We start from the raw sequence: 27,507 nt of genomic DNA on the forward strand, positions 1-27,507 counted from the left end.
AAAAAAAAAGTTTAGTGCTGGAAGTGCCGGTATGCTATACCATTGCATACCGGCACACTTCAAGCACTGATTCATTTGCACCTGTGTTGCAGGGCTAGTTGTGTCCGTAGTAAACAAAAATTATGGTGTTTTGTATATACAGTGCCTTGCAAAAGTATTCACACACCTCCCCCCCTTGGCTTTTTACCTTTTTGGTTACATTACAACCTTTAATTTATTTATTTTTTTAATCTGAATTTCATGTGATGGATCTGCACAAAATAGTATAATTTGGTGAAGTAAAATGAGAAAAATATATATTAAAAAGAATCTTTATAAATAAAATTCTGAAAATTGGCATGTGCATATGTAATCACCCCCTTTGCTATGAAGCCCCTCAAAAGTTCTGGTGCAACCAATTACCTTCAGAAGTCACATAATTAGTGAAATGAAGTCCACCTGTGTGAAATCTAAGTGTCACATGATCTGTCAGTATAAACACACCTTTTCTGAAAGGCCCCAGAGGCTGCAATACCACTAAACAAAAGGCATCACACCATGAAGATCAAGGAGCTCTCCAAACAAGTCAGGGACAAAGTTGTTGAGAAGTACAATTCTGGGTTGGGTTATAAACAAAATATCCAAATCTTTGATGATACCCCGGAACACCATCAAATCCATCATCATCAAATGGAAAGAACATGGTACCACAACAAACTTGCGAAGAGAGGGCCGTCCACCAAAACTCACAGATCGGGCAAGGAGGGCATTAATCAGAGAGGCAGCACAGAGACCAAAGGTAACCCTGAAGGAGCTGCAGAGTTCCACAGCAGAGACTGGTGTATCTGTGCATGTGACCACAATAAGCCGTACAATCTATAGAGCTGGGCTTTATGGAAGAGTGGCCAGAAAAAAGCCATTACTTAGTGATAAAAATAAGAAGACACGATTTGAGTTTGCCAAAAGACATGTGGGCGACTCCCCAAATGTATGGAGGAAGGTGTTCTGGTCAGATGAGACTAAAATGTAACTTTTCGGCCACCAAGGAAAACACTATGTCTGGTGCAAGCCCAACACATCCCATCACCCCAAGAACACCATCCCCACAGTGAAACATGGAGGTGGCAGCATCATGCTGTGGGGATGTTTTTCAGCAGCAGGGACTGGGAAACTGATTCAAGTCGAGGGAAAGATGGATGGTGCTAAATACAGGGATATTCTTGTACAAAATCTGTTTCAGTCTGCCTGTGATTTGAGACTGGGACGGAGGTTCACCTTCCAGCAGGACAATGATCTGAAGCATACTGCTAAAGCAACACTCGAGTGGTTTAAGGGGAAACATTTAAATGTGTTGGAATGTGTTGGCCTAGTCAAAGCCCAGATCTCAACCCAATTGAGAATCTGTGGTCAAACTTGAAGATTGCTGTTCACAAGCGGAAACCATCCAACATGAAGGAGTTGGAGCAGTTTTGCCTTGAGGAATGGACAAAAATCCCAGGGGCAAGATGTGGCAAGCTCATAGAGACTTATCCAAAGCAACTTGCAGCTGTAATTGCCGCAAAAGGTGGCTCGACAAAGTACTAACTTTAGGGGGGTGAATAGTTATGCACGCTGAAGTTTTCTGTTAGGTTGTCCTAAATGTTGTTTGATTCACAATTTAGAAAAAAAACACAACTTCACAGTTGTAGGCATGTTCTGTGAATGAAATGATGCACACCTTCAAACAATCCAATTTAATTCCAGGTTGTGAGGCAACAAAACATAAAAAAAATTTAAAGGGGGTGAATACTTTTGCAAGGCGCTGTACATATATCATTTAGCAGTTTTACATTTAAATTAAAATACAGATTTTAAAATACAACTCTATTTTGAGAGTGAGTAGGAGTATAATAATGTTTAAGCAGTTGCAGAGCTTGATATAAATATAATAAACTAAATCTAATTATTATTTTACTTATACTCACATATACAATGAAAATTTTATTTATTTTGTACAGTAGAACAATGTTAAAAAAACTCCTTTACCAAAAGAAATTTGTCAAAAACAATATGAGAAATATAAGAAAAATATATAAAAAAGGGGGCTTATTTTACATAAAATCAAATAAATCATCATCTAAAGAAAATTCCAGATCCACCGTTTCATTTAAACCATCTGGGTATAGGGTGCCAATAATATAAATCCAATGTGCCTCCCGCATGCATAATCTCCTGAACACATCCCTCTCTAAATGTACTGGTGATATGTTCTAAACCCCACAATTTAACCCTGAGGGGTCCCCAATATGTGTGTCCTAAAATGACATGGGTCACTATGGGAAATGTTTTTATTCATGTTTTAAAAAAAAACATTTCACTGAATAACTAGTGCGGCCATATTGTAGGCCGCAATCACATGGTGGAACATAAATTACAAAAGTAGTATTACAATTTATAAAAGATTTGAGGGGAATATGCTACTTTTGTCACAGTAAAAGTGCAAGTCTTAGCTTTATTTTGAAAAAAAAAAAAGCAGGTCAAACATCTTGTATGATTGCAGCGATAATTTCCCACAGGATTAGGTTGCAACCATGTGGACTTTTCTACAGACTCTGAAACAAACATACCGGGAGCCAAACATGTCGATTTCCAGAGGTAGGGAGCAGCACGGGCAGAATCTTGGAAGCGGGAGTGGGAGGAAGTAATCAGTTGACAGGAGAGGCGGCATGCATTTGTTAAGCAAAGTGTGCGGGCAGGAGTGTGAAGGGAGATGAGGTCAGAGATGTAAATGAGAGGATTGGGTGAGGGCTTTGTAAGTAAGTGTAAGAACCTTGAATTGGGTTCTGAGGGGGAAGGGGAGCCAGTGTAGGGCTTGTAGGAGAGGGGAGGCAGATGTGGAAGATGAGCCGAGCAGCAGCAATGAGGACAGACTAGAGTACATTTATAAAGACTGTGAAATTGACGGAGCAGGAATCTAAATCTGTACATATTAATGTGGGCCAAAAAAGAATGTAAACCAGAAAATATTAATTTCTTATAAAAAAAATATTCATAAAACAAATGTAGTGCTGCAGCTCGATTTCTTTCATTTACAGGGATATCTGAAAAATCTTTCACCTCTGTTAAAAACGTATGAATGTAAATAAATGGACTTGAAACAAAATACAAATTCTCCTCTGGGGGAGAAGTCTATAAGATGAAACGCAACAGACTCCCTGTGAATCCTACAATGATGCTGATTGCAAATAAGAGAATCATTTTTATTATTGGTGAATGGACATTTTTATTTGTGTTTTATGTGTATATCAGTCTTTAGGAAACAAATGAAACAATATTACACTATATGCTATTTTATGCTTATTCCCGAGCTTATGTGACTATTGCCCTGGAAGACATCTTTGATTCCTAGAGGGTCATCTGTCAAACAGAAACATCATATGTAGACTTGCCATATCATCCCTTTAATTAGCGACACATGTGAATTACACAGGTTCTGTGGCTGATTAAAACCAAGTGAAATGGAGACTTGCAGTCAGCCAGCGAAAGAAAATGTGTCTTCAATTAAAGTGATGATATGGTAAGTCTAATCATATGTATAGGTTACATCAGAGTTTACCAAACTGGGTCCTCACGGCACACTAACAGTCCAGGTTTTGAGGATATCCATGCTTGACCACAGGTGACTTCATTAGTACCTCGGTCAATTTTATTTAACCACCTGTGCTCAACCATGGATGTCTCTAAAACCCGAACTGTTGGGGAGCCTTGAGGACCGTGTTTGGAAACCTCTGAGTTACATACATTTAAAGGTACGAGGCTTGGTATCACTAGGAGATGCTACTCCTGCTTTTGACATACTAAACCAAATATCCCCTTTTTATCTCTCCAGAGGTGACGAATTCCTTAAGAAGTTCATGTTGGTTGGTGTGACCGGATGGCCTCAGCCTCCACTCTCGATCACAGGTTGAGTTTCAATCCCCACTGGGTCTTGGGGTATCAGGGATTCCCTATTATCCGTCAGTGACCTCTTGTCACTGACTCCACTTACTGCGCAGTGGGGGGTATGTAGCTGCCACCACCAAACTCCTACCGTCAGTGTTTGGAAGTGCTTACTGCTGTGTATGCATCGACTAGCTGTGGCCACACATCCTGATTGGTGTCGGCTGATATCCACTGATCCCTCGCAGTGGACCAGGCTCTGCATGGTAGCTGGCAGAGGACTTGATATTTGGAGACAATTGGCTCAATCCAGAACAGCCGAAGAACGGAATAGCGTTTTGCGCAATTCTGTTAGTCGCAGGATACAGATGCAGTCGTAAGGCAAAGATGTTTATTGCTCAATGGTATTTAAAAAATACCCTTCCCCTTAGCTTCAAGGGGGTACAGCATACAGAGATGTTCAGCAGTCTTGATATTCAAAAGATACACAAAGATATATACAATCCAGGCTTGCAGGCCTGGTATATATGTCACACCAATACACATTACCACAGAGGTAAATCCATCCTGTGTAACTTTTAGCCAATCATGCTAGCTCACAAAATATAAATAAACACATCTTACATTTTAAAGATACTAACATAATTTTCTTTTCACCACCCCAAAAAAACAGTTGGTTTACCTGCAGCACAAACTGAGTTAGCAGGTTTGTGAAAAGGTAAATATAATGCAAATTTTCAATGGCATTCGTCCTTTCACATGTCTATGACTAAAACCAGTTTTGGCTTTCCGAGTCTGAACACCTTCTTCCACACAATAGAAGCTTCCTAAACACAAACAACTTGCTTTCCACAAACATGCAGGGGTATTGTACACAGACGCACACCAGAGACCTCTGCATTGCATTTCAATGAAAGTGCTGTAAACAAAGGGTTTGGCCAGTATGTCAGGATAATTAACATATCATTAGGAAGTGAGAATGTCTCAAAAGCCATTTGATTCTAAAATGTTACAGCCTTCTAAAACAAAATAACTTATACATTCCTTATAAGTGCATAGGCTATACATTTAAAAGTACATTTCCACAACTGCGCACAGCACATTGAATCTAACATGTTCAAACAATTACATATACATTAGCAGTACGTGGTGCACTGCACCTAAAGGTCCTTTTAAAATTGGTGCTGCGGCATGAGGGTTAATCCCTTCAGTGCTGTGGCAGCCATTTTAATCACGTGTGGTCGGGCTCTGGCCACACTTGGTCCTAAGAAGACATCCATGATTGGACTTGATATCAACATGTCTGACAATGTCAGTATTCCTCTCCCAATTGTCTGATTATTGTATTTTGTACTGCATTACAGCATATTCTGTATGTAATATATATATATATATATATATATATATATATACACACACACACATATATATATATACATATATATATATATATATATATATATATATACACACACACACACACACACACACACACACGATATGGATGGCACTCCCAGTCACTGCCAAAAAAGAAAGGGTGCCCTCTGTGGATAGTTAAATATAGCAACCAGGTATATTTTCTATGTCAGCGGCACTCCAAATAATAGTCACAATAGGCAGGAGTGCCGCTGACATAGAAGATATAAATATATATATATATATCTATATATGTATATATTTATTTTTTATTTTTTTTCCTTCGGAGGGATCTGATATCTAGTTCCTGTGATTTTATCCACTTTTTTTTTTTTACATATGAATGATTTGTACATATATATATTTTTGTCACTTATTACAATTCATGAATAATTAAATTGACAAGCTATAATCCACATACAGTATGTTTTCTTTTACAGGGATAGACATTCATTTTGTTATCAAGGTCCTATTGTGATCAGGGGCGCCGAGAAGGGGGGGGTACTAATAACCCGGGCCCGGCACCGCTCCCTCCCCTCCTATATCACAGCAGCCCAGCACACGCTGCTGTGTGCTGGGCTGCACTGGGAGACTGCTCACGGCAGCTAGGCAGCCACAGCAGTCTCCTATGCCTGTGGGGGAAGCGATCAAGTTGATCGTGCCCCCCACTGGTTATGCAATGGGCTGAGGGGGCTCACTGCATCCCCCTAGCCAGCGCCGCAGCAAAACTTTTTATTTTTTTTCCTAAGGGGGTGTGGCCATGCCTCACGATTAGCTCACACCACCCTTTTTTTTTTTTTACCGGGGCCCGACGCGGCTCTTGGCGGGCCTGATTGTGATGCAAGTGGCTAGAGACCCCTAGGACACTGCTTTTCCTATGTGCCCCCACCATTAGAGAAACATTTTCAAGCACCCCTGAATGTTGCAGCATGTACCCCTTGGGGTACTAATCCCCCAGGTTGAGAACCACTACTTTAAATCGAAAGGTATTAATTCTGCGCCTAATCTACTCGTAAGTACATTACAAATCAATTACAGTCAGCCATTTTATATGTGGATAATAAAGGATGCAAATCATTATCAGGGGCATAGAGAGCCACGGGGGACCCCGGTAAAGAGGGGGGCGTGGCCTAATGTCAGAAGGCGTGGCCATGCCCCCTTGAAAAAAAAATGTTTTGCAGCGCCGCAGAGCCCCTCAGCCCAGCGCAAAGCCAGTGGGTGGCGCGATCAGTGTGATTGCTCCCCCCTTCAGGCATAGGAGATTGCTGTGGCTGCTGCTGCAGAGGGAGGGAGGGAGGGAGGAAGTGAGGGGGGGGCGGCGCCAGACCTGGGCCCCCGCCGGGCCCCTCTGGAAGCCCGGGCCCAGGTAAACTGTACCCGCTCCCCCCCCCCCTGATCATTATTCATTATTATCTTTTGGGCTGAAACACTAGTTTCAAAGTTTTGTCCCAGTGACATCTCTCAGAGGCATCACTGAGTCTGGTGACACCCGGTGTGCACTCTACATCCCCCCCCACGCGGCGGAGCCACACGCGCCAGAAAAGGGAGCTTTAAATAAAGGGATGTAGCCTTGCGGAGTCCCCTAACGCATCACTCTGGGGGCGTGTCTGGCATCCCCGGAGATGCTGGGCTGCCCCCGGAGACTGTGCCTGCACTGTCGGCTCCTCCTCTGTGACAGGAGAACCCAGCATTTTGGTGTCACCCCCTCCGAGGGTGACACATGGTTTGGCCCGCATCCCCATAGTGACGCCACTGACATCATTCGTCCCTAGTGAATTTATGGGCTGCACATGGGTTTGGCCTACAATGGCTGCCTTCATTGTGCGCAGGGAAAAGATCTATAGAACCTCAAATTTAGGAAGAAATACCAAAGAGACAAGAATTTCAGAGCAACAAAAATAAAAGCTTTTATTTGTTCATTTGAATATAAAACAGGCGTTATCACAGATGTACAAAGCGTACTGGTGGTTTAACATACAAGAAGGTTGCTGTATTTTGCACATAAAAATTTTATTTATTTTTCCTCGGTTTCAGCTGTGATTGGCTGAGTAAATGACCTTTCTCGAACCAGTCAACACTCCATGAAGTAACGCTTCTGCTAACATTCAACTCAAACAGGGACAAGTCTTTCCCTGGGGTAAAGTGTCAAGCAGAATTAAATATATAATAAAACAAAGCACCATGAGGAATCTGTTGGGTTGTGTGTGTGGCGTGTGTGTATGGGTTTCGCTGAACTCTCCTCTCGGCCTACCCACATTTGACTGCAAAACATCACAAATGTCACAAGACAGACGTTACAAGAGCCCATGAATGGTTTATCTACAGTACACTTTCTAATACAGAATATCCCTTTATTGCTGTTTCATAACCTTGCCAGCACCAGAGAGGGCAGTCACCTGTCATGTATGATGGACACAACACACATAGATCTGGATAATTATGATACATGTCCTATTTGCAGGCAGAGAATGCTACATTTCATTCTTCACTATGAAATTATTTGCTGCTGCTCCTCCTAGATTAACAATTGCTGTTCCTTTCCATCCAACTAATACCTGAGGTCAGATGCTGGCATTATGAGTCCACTTTACTACAAAAGAGTGCTGAACAGGTTGGCAGAGCTCGTTTCAAAGTGCATTCTTCACATATCCTGGAAAGATCAAATTGTCTATTTCCAACAAGCCAAAGAAGAAACCCATTTTGTATGGTACTATTTGGCTATACCACACCACGTTGCCAAAACAGAGCATTTAAGAGTAGAATTCAGATGAGAAAAGGAACCAGCAAGGAGTTCCACCTTGAAATGCAATACCTAGGAACGAATAACACACACTGAGCTGCATTCATGCCGTCATGTATTAAGGAGCTTCATGCAAAACAAACATCAGCCAAGAGATTTGCAATTCTGTAATGGAGCATGTAGGTAAAATGGCTGCCAGAGATCTGCCATATTCATGGTTTAACTTTACAGTATTTACCTGCATTAAATTAATGCAAATTTCAATATCTTTTAAAAAGTGTTCATCAAATGAATACTTTTTATTATTTGAGTATTTTATTATTTCAACACGTTAGAGTAGCTCATTCTACGGATCAACAGGGATTGAATTCACTTACACTTGATATATCAGTATAAATTAAAGTACAAATCATATGGAGAAAGCAAAAGTGGCAGTAATATAAATTGGATGACCTTGTACGTTAGGCCTATTGGTAAGAGGGTGTTGCTAATTCCAGTTTTTTGGTGCTTTTAGGCAAAACTATAGTGTGTTGAATTCCAGCTCTTTGAGTACATTTTACCTGGCAAGCCAATGAAAAGTAATATTTCAGTTCCTTTTAAAACTTGGAATATAATTTGAATTTATTACAAAATAATTTAATAGACCATTTTCTGCTTATTAATTCAAAGAGTTTTATCTGTAAATGAAATGTATTTATATAGAATTGAGAGAGACTTTAGAGTTCCCGGAATGCCTTAATTTCACAAAAAACAGAGCAGCAGTAACAACACTCTCACGAACACTAAACTAATTAGATCTTTTTTTCTGTTGTACATGACAATATATTAGTGGAGTAATATAATTTGGGTCATTGGAGTTTTTGTGAGTCTTAAAAGTACATACCCTCATGTGACTTTAATTACATGGTGTTCGCTTCTGTGCTTTGTAGTAGTGTAATAATACAATTAGAGTAGTTTTGATGCCTGGTATATTGTAGGTGGCACTGCTGATGGGCTCTCTGATTGGATACAACTGTATTCAGAGAGATTCTGTACTATTCCAGGAAACCAACTCTGCCTGATGATACAGACTTTGCTAAAAAGCACAGAAAAGATTTACAAAAATAAAAAAAACTATATATAGTAAAAGAAAGATAAGTGCAAGCTGATAAATTAGTCATCTAGTATAAAGTCCTTTAATGATCCTCTGATCATTACGTCTAAAGAAGAGGTATCTGAACAAAGAACCTGTGCAAAGTATCAAATTATACAATACATACTTCAGTACATTTCAGTACAAACTATCCTTCACAGCATTTTATCATATAAAATTTATAACTGGACTACAATAAATATTAATATTCAATTGGGAAAATACTGTGTATTTTATTAAGTTTTACAGTCTTGTATTAATGTGATTGTTAGTACAGTTGACTATTCTATGTCACAGTACTGTATGTACTAATCACAAAGAAAAAAACCCAGATGTCTTGAAAACTCAACTAGAATACCTTCACAGACAACTAAAACTGACACGTCTGCATGTATTTAATGGGCTTATTTAAAAGTGTTTGTATGTATAAAACATACAGCAGTATAATGTAATAATTTTGGGCCCTGTACATAATGGCATTAAAATGTGCTTAAATGGTGTTACTAATGTTAGAACTCAAATAAAAAAATCATTGTACTTATTGAGACCATACATACAGTATTTGTGTTCATACATAACTAGTGCTGCTTTGTTTTTAGCGCTACTTGTCCAATTTATGTGCGTACTAAACCCTTTGCAAAGTTACATACATCTCAATGGCAGATAAATATCCCGGTGACTCCCAGGAGAGAAGGCCACCCCTCCCGCTCCTATGTCTTGTGCAGAGGGCTGCCCAGGCCCCTGATGATGCCAAGATAACGCTCACTGAACATGCCCTTTCAACATCCCCTCCAGGATCACTCAGAGGGGAGAGCTAAATAGTAGCCATTTATGCTATAAAACACATATTAAATGCGTACATAAATGTAATGCTGTAAATATGTGTTTCTAAACATGCCTTAAAAATCTGCAGTGTGAACAAAGCCTAAGGTCACAAAAATAAAACAAATGATCCAATTTAAGGTGTGAACATCTTTCCAGCTACAAAGCAAATACATGTGGAACGTTTCTTCTTAAACCTGCCTCCCTTAGTTAACTTTTTACTTAACTCTAAAAGCTGACAATACACAGGTACACACCCTACAGAGTAGCATATTGTTCCTCAAGCAAGCCGAGGAGAATGCACAGACAGCAGCAGGAGTAATGCCTAACTACAGATGGATCATCAGTTATCCCAAACTGGTTTACAAGGACTACCCTCATCTGTTTTCACTGTATATAACTATCCTATGTCCTACAAATTTATATCTCAGATATTTAGGATGCTCAAATTAAACTGAATTAATCTAAGACCTCACTTGCTGCATTTGTAATATATATACTGCGTGTGTGTATATATATAATTTTTTTTTTTTTTTTTTTAATATCCATCTTGAAAGACATTCAGATTATTATGGGTTTTTTTTTTTTTATAAGAATCTGGGATTTTACAATCATTTAATCATTGACAATATCCATTGCTTGTAGGTACAAGAAAAGGGTATTACCATAGTTGGAGACATTTCAAAATACAGTAGTTTCTATTGATGCTTTGCTGAGGAGTTGGTGAATCACAGAGGTAACACGCTGTATGGTCTCAGCAGACCTAGGAGCACTGTAATCCCCATCGTGTCATGTTTGCTGAATATGATAATAGTGTCACTTTTTTTGCACAGTAAATATTCAGTTTTTTTTTTTTAAACTAAATTATAAGGTCTATAGAGTAAGAATGTATTGGAGTAAAAAAAAAAGTTTAGCAGTAGGCAGTATTAATTAAAAAAAATAATATTTTTTTTTTGGAGAAAAATGTCCCTGAACAAATCTTTAGACCCTTGTATTGTACCTAAAATTAGGGATCATTGGCAGCTATGGTGTTACATAAATAATTTCCAAAACTGATTGCTTAATCTCCACAAATGAGTCAGTTTGACACTTTTCATTGTTAGTTTAAAATGGGGTTTTCCACCATATCTTTATTTTTGGCTGTGCATGTCTTCCCGCAGTCTTTCTATATACATTCACTTATCTTTCTGGGCTTCCATTTGTACTTTCAAGACATGTCTTTATCTTATCGAGTAGAGCCATTTAATTTTGTTGTCTAGGAATACAACACAGCTTCTTCTGTGCTGTCTGTATTGGAAACTAAACAGCTCTGCATGAAGATATAAAGACATGCCTGAAAACTACACACGGAAAACAAAAGAATGTATTTATAGAATTTGCAGGAAAACGTGTACAAGCCAATCAATTAATATCATCCAAAGTTTGAAACCCTATCTAAAAATAAATAACTAAACATGATTGAATTACATATGCCTCTTTATTTTTAGGTGGCTTTCAATTTAAAATCCATGGGGAGTGCAAACTAGTTTTGAAATTTTGTAGTTACATTTTCTAAAAATCTTACCAAAAAGTAATGTAAAATAAAAGGTATATTAATGTATCGTAACAATTTAGACAATAATGAATGCTCACGAAACGCGTCAGCACGTTGTTGAACAAGGATGTCCATCAGACTTTTAGTTTCTGAAAATCACCTACATTCTTCAACAGTCTTATTTTTTTTTATATATATTATCAAACGTATCCTCTGTTCAGCACACACATTATACAATTGTATCTACTGTTGCTTCTCTAGGAGAAAGGAAAAATGATAGTGCATTTCAGCCATACGTTTTGTACACCATCAAAAGGATGGTATTTAAAATCCACTTGCTGGTATCTAGAATAATCTTTTATACGGGAACACAAGCAATCCACGATTGCAGTTTTCAAACAAAGATTGTGAATAACACCCAGTTATATACAGTGGGAGACACCATGCAAGTGACATGTACTGCATCGTAAACATTAAAATATATCCCTTCCCACATAACCCATTAGTGAATTTATAATTTCATATATATATTTGATGTGATACTATCCACTCAAGATAATACAACACTTTTTTTTATATTAGCAGACATTGCAAGAGTTTTACTTTCTTGAATGCTTTTTTTTTATACTTCTAAAGAGATCAAAATAAATTAAACATTTTATACATAATTACATATGGAGAGTTAACTTATTTTATCTTTTTAGTTCCATACAAAGATACTTGCCAAAGTCCACCTTTTGCATACTTTGTTTTTTTTTGTTTTATTTTTTTTTTTAACAATTGCTAGTTATATTATACTCTCAATCTGAGATGAACAGCAATTTTTAACTAGTGTGCTTACTTAGAAGTAGCAATGCTGACCTTTTGGGGCTGAAAAATTTGGCTTTGAGATGGCTAAATTACACTATAACCTTTACCTGCCTGTCTGCAGCCCCTGAGGAGGCATCAACATTAAATAAGGACGTTCTTTTGCCATTTACAAGGTTACAGAAGTTTATTTCTGGTTGCAAAATAACACAGCAAATATTAATGTGTGTGCATGTTGGTTTGCAACCAATAATTTATTGTTGCTGTAAATAGAAAGAAAAAGATTTCCCTTCAGATATCAATTGGTTAAAAGAATGGGCAGATTAGCATCTTACAAACTTTGGCTTTGATCCAGTACCCATGAAATTAAATTGGTGAACTACATCTTTCTTCACGTGGTGTATCAATATAAATTTTTACATTTTGCTCATCCGTACTTTTTTTCTTTTAACAAACAGGAGTAAGACTAATAAAATTTCTAGATCGAATTGTTGCCCCAACACAATGTGAACCTTTAGTGAACTTTGTCACTGTGAGAGGCTTTAAAAATCCTTCATAAATACATAGCTACATAATGAAAACAATGAGTCTAGCAACATAAGACAAATAATTGGTTTTAAAAATTGGCATTTCAAATAATAATAATAATAAAAAAAAGTTGAGGGTCACACAGGTCACTGTACATAGGAGACTGGGTGGTTCTCAACCTCTCAACAAAGTACCATATATAAAAAAAAAAAGTCTCTTGGTGCTAAAATGTAGTGGTAGAAACAAAAGTACATTTCACATTCTGCCTGCCCAATTTTTGAGAAACTGGAAAGTTAAAATGACAAAACTGCTCAATTCTCAAGAAATGTTTTCCCCTTATTTGCACGTTTTTTTTTGTTGTTTCTTTTTTTTTTTTCCTTTTAGTGAACACAAAAATTTTTTATACATCTATTATTAAGTCCATGGAAGCCTTAAAAGTACAAGACTACATGTTGTAGGCCACATATATAGGGTCCAGCTGATCTGCCAAAAACCCATCTCGTAGGTGCATACGCTGTTTCTCTCCACGGGAGTTGATAGGAATGACACCAATGTCCACCACTACGACCACACCTACGATAAGATAATGTTCCTCCAAGATCACATTGGTGACCAGCGGTACTAGATCCAGGGCTTCCTGTTCTGAGCCATCAAGTTCAACGACGACAACCAACAAATTTGTCCAGGTAAACACAGCACTAGTGTAAGAAAAAAGGATAAAGATTGGATTCAGAATTAAATAGGGACACTAAAGAGTTTGCAATGGAGTATGAATACAGGCTCTACAGCAACTGACTCGTTGTGCAGTGACTTTCTAGGCAAATCTGTTTGCAATGTCATTACACCAAAAATACCCAAACATTACTACATCTAGTTAAAGAGAACCTGTTATCGTTGTGGCAAAATTTATTTCTTGGTTGGAGAAGCCTAATGCGAAAAAGTTTTTGAAATGCCTTCCTTAGCCAGGTAGGAATTCCATCCAGAAGAGCTAGCATTCTAATCATCACATATAGTATGTTACACCAAGGTGGGCAGAACTCTGCCGCTCCAACACCAACGCTTGCTGTACATTAACGTCCTCACTTGTGAGACCAGAGGGGAGACTGAGGGCTAGTAGGCATATGGTGTTTCTTTGCTTGCTTAACTTTTCCACAATATAATAATAATAGTAATTTTACTAACAAGAAACATGTATTTTCAGAAAATATTGGTTTTTCATTAGCGGATTGGTATTTATTACTTTAAGGGCATTAGATAAGAAAAACATGATTATGAAATTGCAAACAAAACACTATCCCTATATATACAGATTAGTGATTAGTGCAAAACTAGAAAATTACCCCAAAAATGTTATAGCCTAGTTCTCCAGATTATTAGAATACTAGGCATATCAGGATACCAGTTTTAAAATAAGAGATATGGTAAGACCTAACCTTTGTTATCTCTATTTCTACGAAGTCCATAGGGATCCACAGGAGACCTTGGGGTATAGGTTGATGAAGTCAGTCGTCGGCACCTCAATAGTAAATTTTATGTGCCCAGGATACACCGGGCCCCTCTCCTATACCCCGCCCCCTGGCCAATGCACCTCAGTTACGCAACAAGCCAATGGCCGGAGGAGAACAGAGAAGAAATAAATTCTGGAACACACAAGTATCACATTCTCACATTTAAAAGCAGATGGAAAAAACGGTGACCAGAACACAGCCCATCTGCAGCACAGGTGCAACAGGGCGGGAGTCCTGTGGATCCCTATGGACTTCGTAGAAATAGAGATAACAAAGCTAAGTTCTTACCATATCTCTTATTTTCTACTGCGGGGTCCATAGGGCTCCACAGGAGATCTTGGGGATGTCCCAAAGCAGTCTCCTTAAGGGTGGGGATGCTCCTGTGCAGAAAGGAGAATCCGCCGCCCGAAGGAAGCATCCTGAGAGGCAAAGGTATCAAATGCATAATACCTTAAAAAGGTATGGACAGAAGACCATGTGGCCGCCTTACACAGCTGAACAGCCGAGGAGCCACGGCGAGCTGCCCACGAAAGACCCACAGACCGAGTAGAGTGAGCCTTAACAGAGTACGGAACAAGAAGGCCCTCATGAATGTAAGCCTCTGAAATTGCCAAGCGAATCCAGCCTGCCAAAGTCTGCTTAGTGGCAGACCATCCCTTCTTACGGAAACCATAAAGGACAAACAAGTCCGACTTCCGAAATGAATTGGTGGTACGGTCAACATAAGTCCTTAGAGCACGTACCACATCCAAGGAGGCCTCACCAGCTGAGAGGTCTGGGGAATTAAAGGCCGGAACTATAATTTCCTCATTAATGTGGAAACTACTGTAGATACCACCTTAGGTAGAAAATCTAGGGCGAGTCCGAAGCACCGCCCTTCCATATGAAAAATCAGAAAGGGAGGGCGACAAGAAAGAGCACCCCCAACTCTGACACCCTTCTGGCCGAAGCTATGGCCAGGAGAAAAACAAACAGTCTTCGCTGTAAGCCATTTTAACTCTACTGAGCCCAGTGGTTCAAATGGCGGTCCTTGGAGAGCCCTAAGGACCACCGCCGTATCCCAGGGAGCCACAGGTGGGACAAAGGGAGGCTGGATGCGAAGCACACCCTGTATAAAGGTGTGTATATCAGGAAGAGTAGCAATCCTACGTTGAAACAGTACTGACAGGGCAGAGACCTGCACCTTCAGAGAAGCAAGGCGTAGACCGTGATCTAAGTCTGCCTGTAGGAAAGCCAAAACCCTGGATATTCCAAATACCTGAGGATCGTAACTTCTGGGGCGACACCATTCAAAGAAGCAGGCTTTCGAGCTCTGAGCATGGTGTTAACCACAGAGTTGGAAAAACCCCTGGACCTCAAGAGGGCAGTCTCAAGACCCACACCGGCAAAGACAGATGACAGGTCCGGGTAGAGGTAAGGACCTTGGGACAACAGGTCCGAACGTAGAGGTTATAGCATCGGAGTGTCTATGGAAAGACTCTGAAGATCGGCGTACCAGTGATGTCTGGGCCACGCTTGAGCCACCAGCAGCAGCGTACCTCCTTCTTGCTTGACCTTTCAGACCGACAGAGCGTCTACCAGCAGAGCCCCCACATCTGATACACTTGCAACTTGTGGTTGTGCCGAGATGCCATTAGATCTATTTTGGGAAGGCCCCACTTGTCCACTAGGAGCTCAAATACTTCCTCGTGAAGGGACCATTCTCCTGGGTGTATGTTGTGACTGCTTAGGAAGTACGCTTCCCAGTTGAGCACTCCCGGAATGAACACCGCCGAGATGGCTGGGAGATTGCCTTCCGCCCAAGTTAGGATGCTGAATACTTCCATTAGTGCCGCCTGACTTCGAGTGCCTCCTTGGCGGTTTATGTAGACCACTGTGGTGGCGTTGTCTGACTGGACTTGCACAGGTTTTCCGTGAAGCATGAGCCTTGCTTGCTGAAGAGCCCTTAGAATTGCCATGAGTTCCAATATGTTTATTGGAAGAACGGACTCCTCTATTGTCCACCTCCCCTGGAAGAGGTGTGAACCTGTCACTGCACCCCAACCCCGGGGACAGGCATCCATTGTCAGGAGGACTCAATCCGGGATGCAAAAGGGGCGGCCCTTGGTAAGGTGACTTGTGTGAAGCCACCAAGTCAGAGACAGACGTACCTCTGGAGACCGTACCAATGTCTGGGTTCGTATCCGGCGTGGAGATCCGCCCCATCTGGAAAGGATCAGAGTCTGTAGAGGCCGGGAATGAAACTGGCCATACTCCATCATGTCAAAGGTCGACACAATGGAGCCCAGTAACTGCATTGCCGAGTGAATCGACACCCGGCGACTGTGCAGGCGGCTGCGAACCCGCTGCTGCAGTGTGGAAGTTTTGTCCCTGGTTAAGAAAATCCTCTGTTGTTGAGAATCCAACAATGCCTCAAGATGCAGCATCCTCAGTGAGGGCGTCAGGGAGGACTTATTCCAGTTGACTGTAACACTGTGATTGTCAGCTGTAGATGCTGAAGAAGCAATTCTGGAGACCTGGCTAGCAATAGCAGGTCGTCCAGGTAAGGCAACAGACGGACCCCCTGCAGCCACAGTTGGGCCGCCATCACTGCCATAAGTTTGGTGAACACCCTGTGTGCTGTGGACAGTCCAAACGGCAGGGCCTGAAATTGGAAGTGGTGTTTTAACACTGCGAACATGAGGTACTTCTGGTGAGCCGAAGCTATCGGGACATGCAGGTATGCATCCTGAGTGTCCAGAGACACCATAAAATTCCCAGGTTCCATAGCCAGTTTAATAGATGGCAGGGTTTCCATTTTGAACCGAGGCACTCGGAGAAACTTGTTCAGGGACTTGAGGTTCAGGATAGGCCTGTATGCACCATTAGGTTTTTAAACCAAAAAGAGGGTGGAATAATACCCAATTCCCCTCTGGGAAGTATGTACCGGAACTAGAACACCCTCCAGGAGCATAGAGTGCATAACTTTCTGAAGTTCCAATGCCTTTTCCTGATCCATCTGAAGTCCCGTAGGGAAGAATTGATGAGGAGATCTGCAGCGGAAGGAGAGGGCGTACCCTTGAGAGACCACTTCCCTCGCCCACGTGTCTGTTGTGGTGTGACACCGACACTGGGTGAACTGAAGAAATCGGCCTCCCACCTTGGGACGGAGTTCCAGATCCTGACGGCATTGGAGACGAGGGTAAACAGGCAGACATGGCAGCCTCCAACGTGTCTATAGTGAGAATAGAGAGTACAGGGATAGTAAAATGGCTGACAGAGTGGGATAAAATCAGGCAGACAGAGCTAGCATCAGACACATACAATGCAAGAATAACACCAGCACTACTTTGCACTTTAATCAACTACCAGACCTACAATCTAGTAGGAACAGCTCCACATACACAACCTACTGGAGGAGAGGTATGTAGAGGGACCCAGGCTGCGCAGCTCCCGGTGAGACCAGCGTCTATAACCCATAAAAAGGCTGCCGGACGACTCATAGGGGGCGTGCCTGAGGGAGGAGAGGTGCCTGCAACCGCCAGACCGCTGTGGAAAGGCGCGCAGTGCAGCGGGGGAGGGGCTGGCTGTGCCTTACAGGGAAGGCCCACTCTCCTGGCGTGCTATTAACCCCTGGGATGCCACAACGTCCGCACATTGTGGCCCCTTATCCCTGGTGGTCTAGTGGCAGCGCAGGTGCCATGTCTGGTGCCACCGCGGATGCCCGCTGCTTACCTTTCGTCCCCTGTGCAGTCCGGCCACAGTCCTGGGCGTCTGGGGGTCTTTGCTAGCCAAAACCTCCAGACCCCCGCCGATTCCCTAACGCGATGCCAGTGTCTCGGCGCCAGCAGGGTGTCGGAGTGGCAGCATGGGCTTCCACTGGACAGCCCATGCTGACTACTCTTGCAGGCAATACTATTTTCTGGGGCTGACACGGGTTGAAGTGACCCGACTCCGGCTGAGCACCTACGAAACTGAGGTGCATTGGCCAGGGGGCGGGGTATCCTGGGAGCACAAAATTTACTGTTGACGTCATCAACCTATACCCCAAGGTCTCCTGTGGAGCCCTATGGACCCTGCAGTATAAAGTAGGAAAGTTTTTTGGCCAGTATTAATTGTAGTTTTTTTTTTGGTGGGGTGGTTTTGTTACTTTTTTCCTATGCACAGGGTTGAAAAGCGCAAAACATTTTATATGACTCAAAACATTCACCGTGAATCATGCATGTAATGATCGTAGGGCCAGGAATCCACCTGAGGTCTGAGTTGACAGGTAGATAGGGCAACATGTGAATGTGTTTTCTATTGGAATAATAATAAAAGATCTTAAATTCCTTGAACTCAGACAAGTTAATGTGAATCTCTGTCTGATTGTGCATGAATATCATTTGTTTTGTAGTGTTACAGTCTATATAGAATTTATTAAATAAATAAATAAATAAGACACGTACCATTCTGTTACACTCTTATGGGCTCTGATCACAGATGTTTCTATATCGATAGGGTGGTACCTCATCCCTCGGAGTTCCATCGCTTCATCCAGAGCCCCAACCACATAAAGGGCATCATGTCGTTCTACATAATACATAAGCTCTGTCAGGCACGTCACACAGTGTTCTAAGATTAGACACAGATCATAACTACTAGAGGGCTCTTCGTAACCTTTGTTTTCCAAACTTATTTTATGTTTCTGTTTTATTTGACCAGTTGCGAACACTCATTTCCTAATATACTGAAACACCAGTGCATTAGGAATATAGGAGTGGTGATGCTTGTGCTACCCGAACAAAGAAACTAACAAAGGACAAAATGTACTAAGCCCTGTCGTTTTAGTGGCGGTTTGACAACGGTTTCTAAATGACACCAAAACCGCTGACTCGTAATTTTAGCTCTAGCCCTGTTCTATTCTAAAATGTGTTTTGATGGCGGTTTTGGTCTTTGTAAATCTGCGGATAACAAAACCGCCACCAAATAGCCGGGGTTTAGAACCCGCAGCTTAGTAAATTTTGCCCAAAGACGGGAGTAGATATCAATAATCAGATGTGTGTACGCACAAACATACGTACATATGAACAAAGTTGCCATAATATATTTTTTAGTCTAGTGCAGTGGTTCCCAAACTGTGTGCCTAGGCACCCTAGGGTGCCTCAGGACACTTCCAGGGGTGCCTCAGATTAGTGATCTAGCACAAAATAAAATTATTTATGGTCAATGTAATGTAAATATGTGGACAAACAGAAGCGCAAACCTGTCCACACCACATAACTGAACCTAAAGATGACAGGTAAGCACAATTTACTTTACTACATTTTTTTCTGAATTTCTCAATAACAAACATTTGGCTTAGGGGTGCTGTGAAAACAATGCTGATGCCAGTGGCGGACCGGGCCGGGGGGCAGGGTGCCATCTGCCCCCCGGGCCGGTAAAATTGTGCAGCACTAGGGCCGCTGCTGTCGCGTGGGGGGGGGATAGGGGTTTTTCCGGTCCAGTCATCGGACTAGTACCGATGACTGGACTGTAGTATGTTCTTTCCTCCTCCTCCACACAGCCGCCGGCGCCGCTGCGGAGGAGCTACTGTGCTGTCACGAGATGATGACATCATCATCTTGCGACTCGAGTCTCTCTGGGAAGGGATAGCAGCGCTGGACCTACCTGAGACAGAGTGACATGGCCTTCCCGAGTGTTTGAGAGACTAAAGCCCCGCATGCCACCGTGGGGCTGACAGGTAAGCAGCAGCTCTCAGCACAGTGCTTCACCAGGCTGGCACTTTGATACACTGTATAATATATATATATATATATATATAAATATATATATATTATACAGTGTATGTGTATATATATATATATATATATATTATACAGTGTATGTATATACATATATATCTATATATATATATATATATATATATATATTATACAGTGTATGTGTATATATATATATATATATATATATATATTATACAGTGTATGTATATACATATATATCTATATATATCTATATATATATATTATACAGTGTATGTGTATATATCTATATATATGTATATATATATATATATATATATATATTATACAGTGTATGTATATATATATATATATATATATATTATAAAGTGTATGTATATATATATATATATATTATACAGTATGTATATATATATATATATATAATACAGTATATATATATATATATATATTATACAGTGCATGTATGTATATATATATATTATACAATGTATATATATATATATATATATTATACAATGTATATATATATATTATACAGTGTATGTATATATATATATATATATATATATATATATTATACAGTGTATATAATACAGTATGTATATATATTTATATATATATATATATATATATATATTATACAGTGTGAGTATATATATATATATATATATATATATATATATATATATATATAATTAGTCCCACTTTATGCTGGCCAATGCTCTGGTGCCCAGTCATATGATTAAATTACACAAACACAAAAAGAAGGTAGCATTCAGAGACTATCATCAAAAAAAATCCAATGTATTAAGGTCAAAGTGAGGCGACGTTTCGGGGTGCAACCCCCTTTCTCAAGTCAACACCACAGATATGTATTGGCTTGAGAAAGGTGGTTGCACCACGAAACATCGCCTCACTTTGACCTTAATACATTGGATTTTTTGATAGTCTCTGAGTGTTGTCTTCTTTTTGCGTGTGTGTGTGTATATATATATATACACACATGTATATATATATATATATATATATATATATATTTTGCACTGCTTAGTATATGTGAGCTCTGTATATTGTAGGGTGCTATGTATGTGTATAGCATAATGCACAGTGATGTGTACTGCAGTATTGCTCAATTTTGTGTGTAATGTGTGCAGCATAATACTGCACTGTGCTGTGTATGTGTATACTGTACAATGCTCAGTATATTTTTGTAAACCAATTGTAAATAAATACTGGGATTATCCAATATATTCAAGTTCAATGTTAATTACCCTGAGTGGTGGTAGACATGCCCCACAGCACAACACACCCTTCGATTGCATGCTGCAAGTGGCAAACTGGCCGTAGGCATCCACAGGAAGTTCCCTGGGAGCCGCCTGTTGGCTGGGTGACTTTTTTTTTTTTAAGATGTGGACTAGAGCGAGATGTCCATACTGCAGACTGTATATACACCAGCCTCTATATACCCCTTTGCTGCAGCTAGTGGCAGGAACACTTCCATTGTTATTCTGACAGGTACCCCCTTCTGCCCTGTACTCTCTCCCACTGGTCCCTTAATCCCTGCAGCCTCTCCCCCTTCTCCCCTGGACTCTCTTCCACTGTCCCCGTTTTCTCATCTGTACCTGTGCCCCCTCCTCATCTGTACCTCTGCCCCCTTACCGCATGGCTGCGATCAGATTTGGCATGGATGGACGGTTCACATTCAACAACACAAAATTGAACCTAAGGATGGCAGGCAAGCACAAATTTCTGCTACTAAGGGGCATATTTATCACAATACACATTTTTAAAGTGGATGCGATAAATATTTTACACCAAAGGCTCAATGTGTAAATTAATATTTTCATTCAAATTTACTAAAATCCTCTTGCCTGGAGACAGGCTCTGATAAGAGCCTACCCTGGTTAAGAGCTGGAAGCTTTCTGGTTTGGTCTGTGCATGTGCGCCTGTCGGCCTGCGCATATATCACCATGGGCCAACGGAGAGGGATCCGGAGCACCCCTCTTCAGAAGAATTTGCTAAATTGTAGCCCATAGGCTTCTATAAGGTAACGCCATCTGGACATGGCGTTAACCTAACGGAGCCAAGCTCGGGAATGTTTCACAATGTACTAGTAGAAAAGCCTGAAAGTTGCCAGCCAGCCCCTGGCAGATACTCTAGAGTGCCATGATTCAAAAAAGTTTGGGAACCAGTGGTCTAGTGATAAAAATAATGTTAAATTGACTTAAAACCAAAATGACCACTTTGGTAAATGAACCCACAGACAAGTGAGCACATACTGAAGATAGGATTAGGAGAATGAATAGAATAATATGGATAAAAGGAAGTTGTGGCTAGTCATTTCCATAAATGTCTGGACATTTGTACAGACGAGTAGCTGTACAAATACACAACTTCCTTCCCCTTGAGCTGTACCAGAAATGGTCAACATACTGTATGTGTTAAACAGCATCAACCTCTCTTTTGGTCATTGAAAAAAGTTGATATAAAGGTTTGCAAGAAGCCACACAAAACAAGCACTTGATGCTGTGAAACAATATATTATCCTTTATAGGTCTTGAGTAAAAGAAAATTATTCATCTTTCATAGAGATTAGTGACATTTTCAAAGGTATATTTGCCTCCTATCCTTTGCCTGCTTCCCCCCAGTCTGCAAATCAAGTCATATGTTCCCTTGACAATACAAGAACTGGCCCTACAAATGTATAAGGAAGCTAAACTATGTGCATTTTTCTTATGTCCTGGAAAACTTCATCTTACCGCCATTTGCATCGGTTAGCTCTGTTCTTCTTAAAAACCCCAGATAACCCGTCCTTGCCCAGATAGTTTGCGTGTCTCCAAAGCTGAGCCTGGAACTGAAGTGATCGGACTGTAAGGACTCATCTCCATAAATTGTGAAGTACCCGCTGGCATTATGAGCACTATGAACCCAAATCTGCAAACCAACGAAGAACACATTTATTTGCAAATGCTTTTAAAGTAAAACAGAAACTTTGCAGAGAAACCAGTTACCTGGGTGTGAATTCTAAGATTCTAAATACAATAGAGAAAAACATAATTGCAGTAGTGTTACATAGTTATTTATTTTAATGTATTTGTTAGCTCCAAAAGAAGTAATCAGATTACATGCTTAATAATCAATACTGAAGCGTTGGGTAACCTGCAGCTCTCCAGCAGTGTAATGAAAACAGTTCAATGTTCCAAAACTGTACATCAAAAGTAAAGTGCCACATGTGACACCAGGTTTAGGGGTAGGGTAGATTGAAGTTAGGCCTTAATGGCTGACGATAGCCTGCAAACATCATACTTAACCTCAAAATAGACAGATAGAGAATGGTGGTTAAAAGATCATTGTTTATTGATAACACAACAAATAAATAATGGTGGCATATAAAGGGCGTTTCAACCAGGCCGATTAAGAATATCAAAAAGGCATCATATGCTTTGTGGTTGGACCCCAACACACCCATCACAAATGTTAGGCTGGTGTAAAGTCAAACAAGACCTAAAAATGGTGAGGCAACAGCCATCACCCAATAACTAATGCAACTTTCATATGCCATTGTGGAAAAAGAGATTCATATCATGGGGGTGGAGAGCAATAGCTCACCCAAGTGTGACTCATCTGGGCTGCCAGCTTTTCTTCATATCATGTGCCAGATAATGACCTGGATGGGCTGTATCAACTACAGCCTTACTGGAAGGACGTAAAGCACAGTATTGCAACCTCGAAAATTAAAGCCTGAGGGAGGCTGGGAAGATCAGTTGAAAAAAAGAAGCTGATCACACACCTCCCACTGCACCACTAAGACCAGGTGTTATCAGGCTTCACCCATTTACAATCTCAGGGTTTATCCTCCTGTAGGCTTATGGGCAGCCTCCTGAGAGCATGTGTACTTCATATGTGCACTAATTTGCTGCAACCATTTAGATTACAGCTATCATTTTTATAACACTATTTAAAAAATGAAAGCGAACATTTGATTAGCTGCTACGATTATTGCTCAATGCACCATGGTTTTTTATTTCCTCAATTAACACAGGATTAAGACTTTTATCAGTTTATTCTGCAACCAGTGCTATCTTTCATTTTGTACATATTTGAATACCGGCATCACTGGTCCCCATTGCCGGGTATAGATAATTAATTCCATCCTGAGATGGCACCAGCAGAGAAAAGCCATGTGGTTTCACATTCTAACTGGTTACAAGTTCTGATATTCTTAAACCATTTGATCCTATTAAATATTCAGGAAAAATAGCTAAAACACTGTGGAAGAGAACTCCGGAAAATCTCCTTTATACAGCCATTCAGTAATTTCTAATCGGAATTTTATACTCCCAATGTAAAAATTGTTCAAATTCTTTGCAGACTCTGCTTGAGCTGAAGTTTTATTATTCAGCGGCATCATTTAAAGCCCTTTATTATATGTTCTAAATCAATTACAAATATTTAGAAAGCTTAAAGGAAAAAAATATGACCTTTAGGTTGAAAAAAAGCTATTAACTTTATAGACAAAAAAGATAATACACAAGTTAATGTATAATTTCATATTTGCCTTTTCAAAATCAAAATGATACATGAATGTGCTAAGCAAGACAGACAGTGGCTTAATCCAAGGGAATAGCTAAAGCACATTGATTAATATTCTGTCATGGATCAAAACAGGAATGTAATCTCTTCTAAACACCAATGAGTTAAGTCTCTGGCTACAACCCACTTTGATTTCTGATAAGCAGATATCGAAAATATTAGTCGCAAGAATTAGTATAATTTCAAAGATTAAGGATGAAAGACCATGAATCTATAACATAGTTAATCCTCAAGTGTATCACTTAAGGGACAACCACGAGGAGAGAACAGAATAGACAAATGCCCCATGCATTATAAAAGGGAGTGAATGAATCCATATTCTATTAATGAGTTATGAGCAACAAAACTCATATCAGTAATAACAACAACATTGGATACTGTAACTTCTGAATTCGTATTATTTTCTTAATCCGCATAGTACATCTCTTCTTACATAAGAGCTAGCAATTGGAGACATGAGAGGCTGGCAATCTATTATATTTACTGTAGACCACAAGGCTTGTTTAGCGCAAACTCTGATGTTTGAGTTTTAAATGTGTAAAATAGGGGGGAGTAACGGCCATTATAAGAGGACGAGACTTGCTGGGGCACCAACTTGCGGCCGCATATAAACAACCTTTCCTGGCGGTTTCCGAGACTGATAATCACCTCTACCATGTGCCCATGCTGCCAGGATATCACTGTTCTCCCTGCAGCCTTGGAAGCTGCTCGGCAGTCTGCCGCGTGACCAAGAAGACGTCAACCTCCTATTCTCAGGTAGCAGCGCTGAGGGTCAGGCTGCTCTAAATTCTTGCTGACCTGTTCCTACCAGACCTTCTATTTATCATCAGCAAGACACTTTACACTCTATTGCTCATATGTCTTCCATTTCACCCATGAGGCTTTATTTTTTACTTTTCTCTAATGTCACTTTTCCAGCACCTGGTAGTCATAGCCTACTTACTACCATCCAACTGCAATTATTGTCTAAAGTAGATCTGAAAAACAGGTCCAGACATAAATGTAACAGCTGTTACTGTAGGTCTCAAATAATTAATCAACAGTCTTGATCTTACAAAGTTGCTACTATCCAACCTCCCAGCTCTCCTCAGGATTTTGGAGGAGCTCCAGACTGGAAATTGTGTGAGTGCATCGATTGGGGCCTTATCCAGGATGTCCACATCTCTAGACCATGTGCTGTCATTTTTGAGCGCTTGAAATTTCTTCATAAACAACTTGTCTGGTGCGCTGCCTGGAAAAAGGGCCCTCTTCACTGGCATGGCGACCATATCTTTCTTATTCAGGATAATTCAGCAGAGGTCTCAAGAGCATGCAGAGAAATGTTACCCATCTGCTCCCAATTGGTCCATGCAGCAAACAATTTGCCCTTTTTTACCCCGCCTGATAAGCTGTATTGGGGTGTGTCAGCCTTGTTCATTCCTTTTTCATTATTTACTGAATGACATCTCAACTTAAATTTTGCTCATGAAATGTAAGGGGTATTAACTCTCCTGTTAAGTGGAGACATATTTTAACCTACCATAAGTGCTGGCATCACATTATTTCAGGAGACGCACCTGACTCCCACTGAGCATGATAAATTTAATATGATGCGCTAGCAGGTTCTATACTCTTCTTCCTACTCTTCTAATACTAGAGGGGTGGCTGATTTTACTACACTTTGGAATTCATTCTACAGTCATTGACTGATTAGGATGTTATATCATAATGGATCATGATGGATGCTACCATCATTTGTAAGAGACATAGTTTGTGCAATGTTTATGGGCCTACTGTATATTAAAGAGCTGTCAATGTTGTTAATAAATTGTAGTCCTTTGCAAATTCCCAGATTTCTCCGGGTGGGGATTTTAACCTCATCACTTCACCAATTCTAGACATGAAAGTCCCATCAGCTGCAACCACAAGACAGCCTAAATTTGGGCTAAATTACATAGCAACTCAGCTAGTCTCATACGACATCTGGAGGTTACCGCACCCACGTGCACTTATTATTCTACTACCCATAATGTTTTCTCTAGATTGGATTTATTTTATCTTTCCATCCACTATCTCCAAAAGTGATAGACCCTGATAGAGAACAGATTATATTTCGGACCATGCCCCCATATGGATTTTACAAGGAAAGCTTATATGAGGTTCTCACACCCACTGGCGCTAGGCAAAATTAGCCTCCTCCTTCAGATTTTGCTTCATGCTAGAAACTGCTTGTGTGAATTATCGGTTTAATAATCAGAACCATGTACATAACTTCTGTCTTTTTTGGCAATCTACTAAAGCTGTTTTAAGAGGAGACTATTTCCTTTAAGCAGAAGTATAGTCAGGAGCAGATCAAACCTCATCCACCACTGCTTTTCAATCCTTTAAAGCTTCCCCTTCTCTAGCCACCAAGACTGCCTTCAGGGAAAGCGAATTAGAATGAAAATGGACAATAGCTTTCCTGCAGTGGGCAAATATAATTTTTTTCCGATATGGCAACAAACCTAGCCGTCTTTTATCCAACCTCCTACAAGGAAGTGGTGGGAAATCTAATATAATGTCACTTCAGGATGAACAGTCAAACACTCAGTTCAATGGTAAAGATATCACATATTTACTTTCAGCATTACCAAACCTTCTATACACAAAAAAAACAATTGATACAGATTATAAATCCACATTTAAGCACCTCATTTCCCTCCTGTAGACACAAACTAGCATGCGGAGGATCTTGTAAACCCGATTACTTTTTCTGAAGTGACCCAAGCTATAGAGACCTTAAAACCAATGAAAACTCCTGGCTCTGATGGAATTTTTTTTAAATC

General features: G+C 40.4%; 1 protein-coding gene across 3 annotated transcripts in view; it reads right to left on the reverse strand.

Moving 5' to 3' along the window:
• Positions 1 to 7,224: 7,224 nt before the first annotated feature.
• The window catches only part of DIP2C (DIP2 acetate--CoA ligase C (putative)), a 530,217-nt gene continuing 509,934 nt past the window's right edge, over positions 7,225 to 27,507 (reverse strand). For all 3 annotated transcript variants that reach the window (XM_088445439.1, XM_088445438.1, XM_088445440.1), the window contains 3 exons: positions 22,870 to 23,044; positions 18,812 to 18,935; positions 7,225 to 13,574 (listed from right to left, as the gene is read on the reverse strand). In XM_088445439.1, coding sequence (XP_088301565.1) covers positions 13,322 to 13,574; positions 18,812 to 18,935; positions 22,870 to 23,044 — 552 coding nt within the window. In that variant the 3' untranslated portion in view covers positions 7,225 to 13,321. The remainder of the gene's footprint in view (positions 13,575 to 18,811; positions 18,936 to 22,869; positions 23,045 to 27,507) is intronic.

Source organism: Taudactylus pleione, unplaced genomic scaffold (assembly GCF_031769625.1).
Source record: "Taudactylus pleione unplaced genomic scaffold, aTauple2 ptg000380l, whole genome shotgun sequence".
Classification (NCBI taxonomy): Eukaryota; Metazoa; Chordata; class Amphibia; order Anura; family Myobatrachidae; genus Taudactylus; species Taudactylus pleione.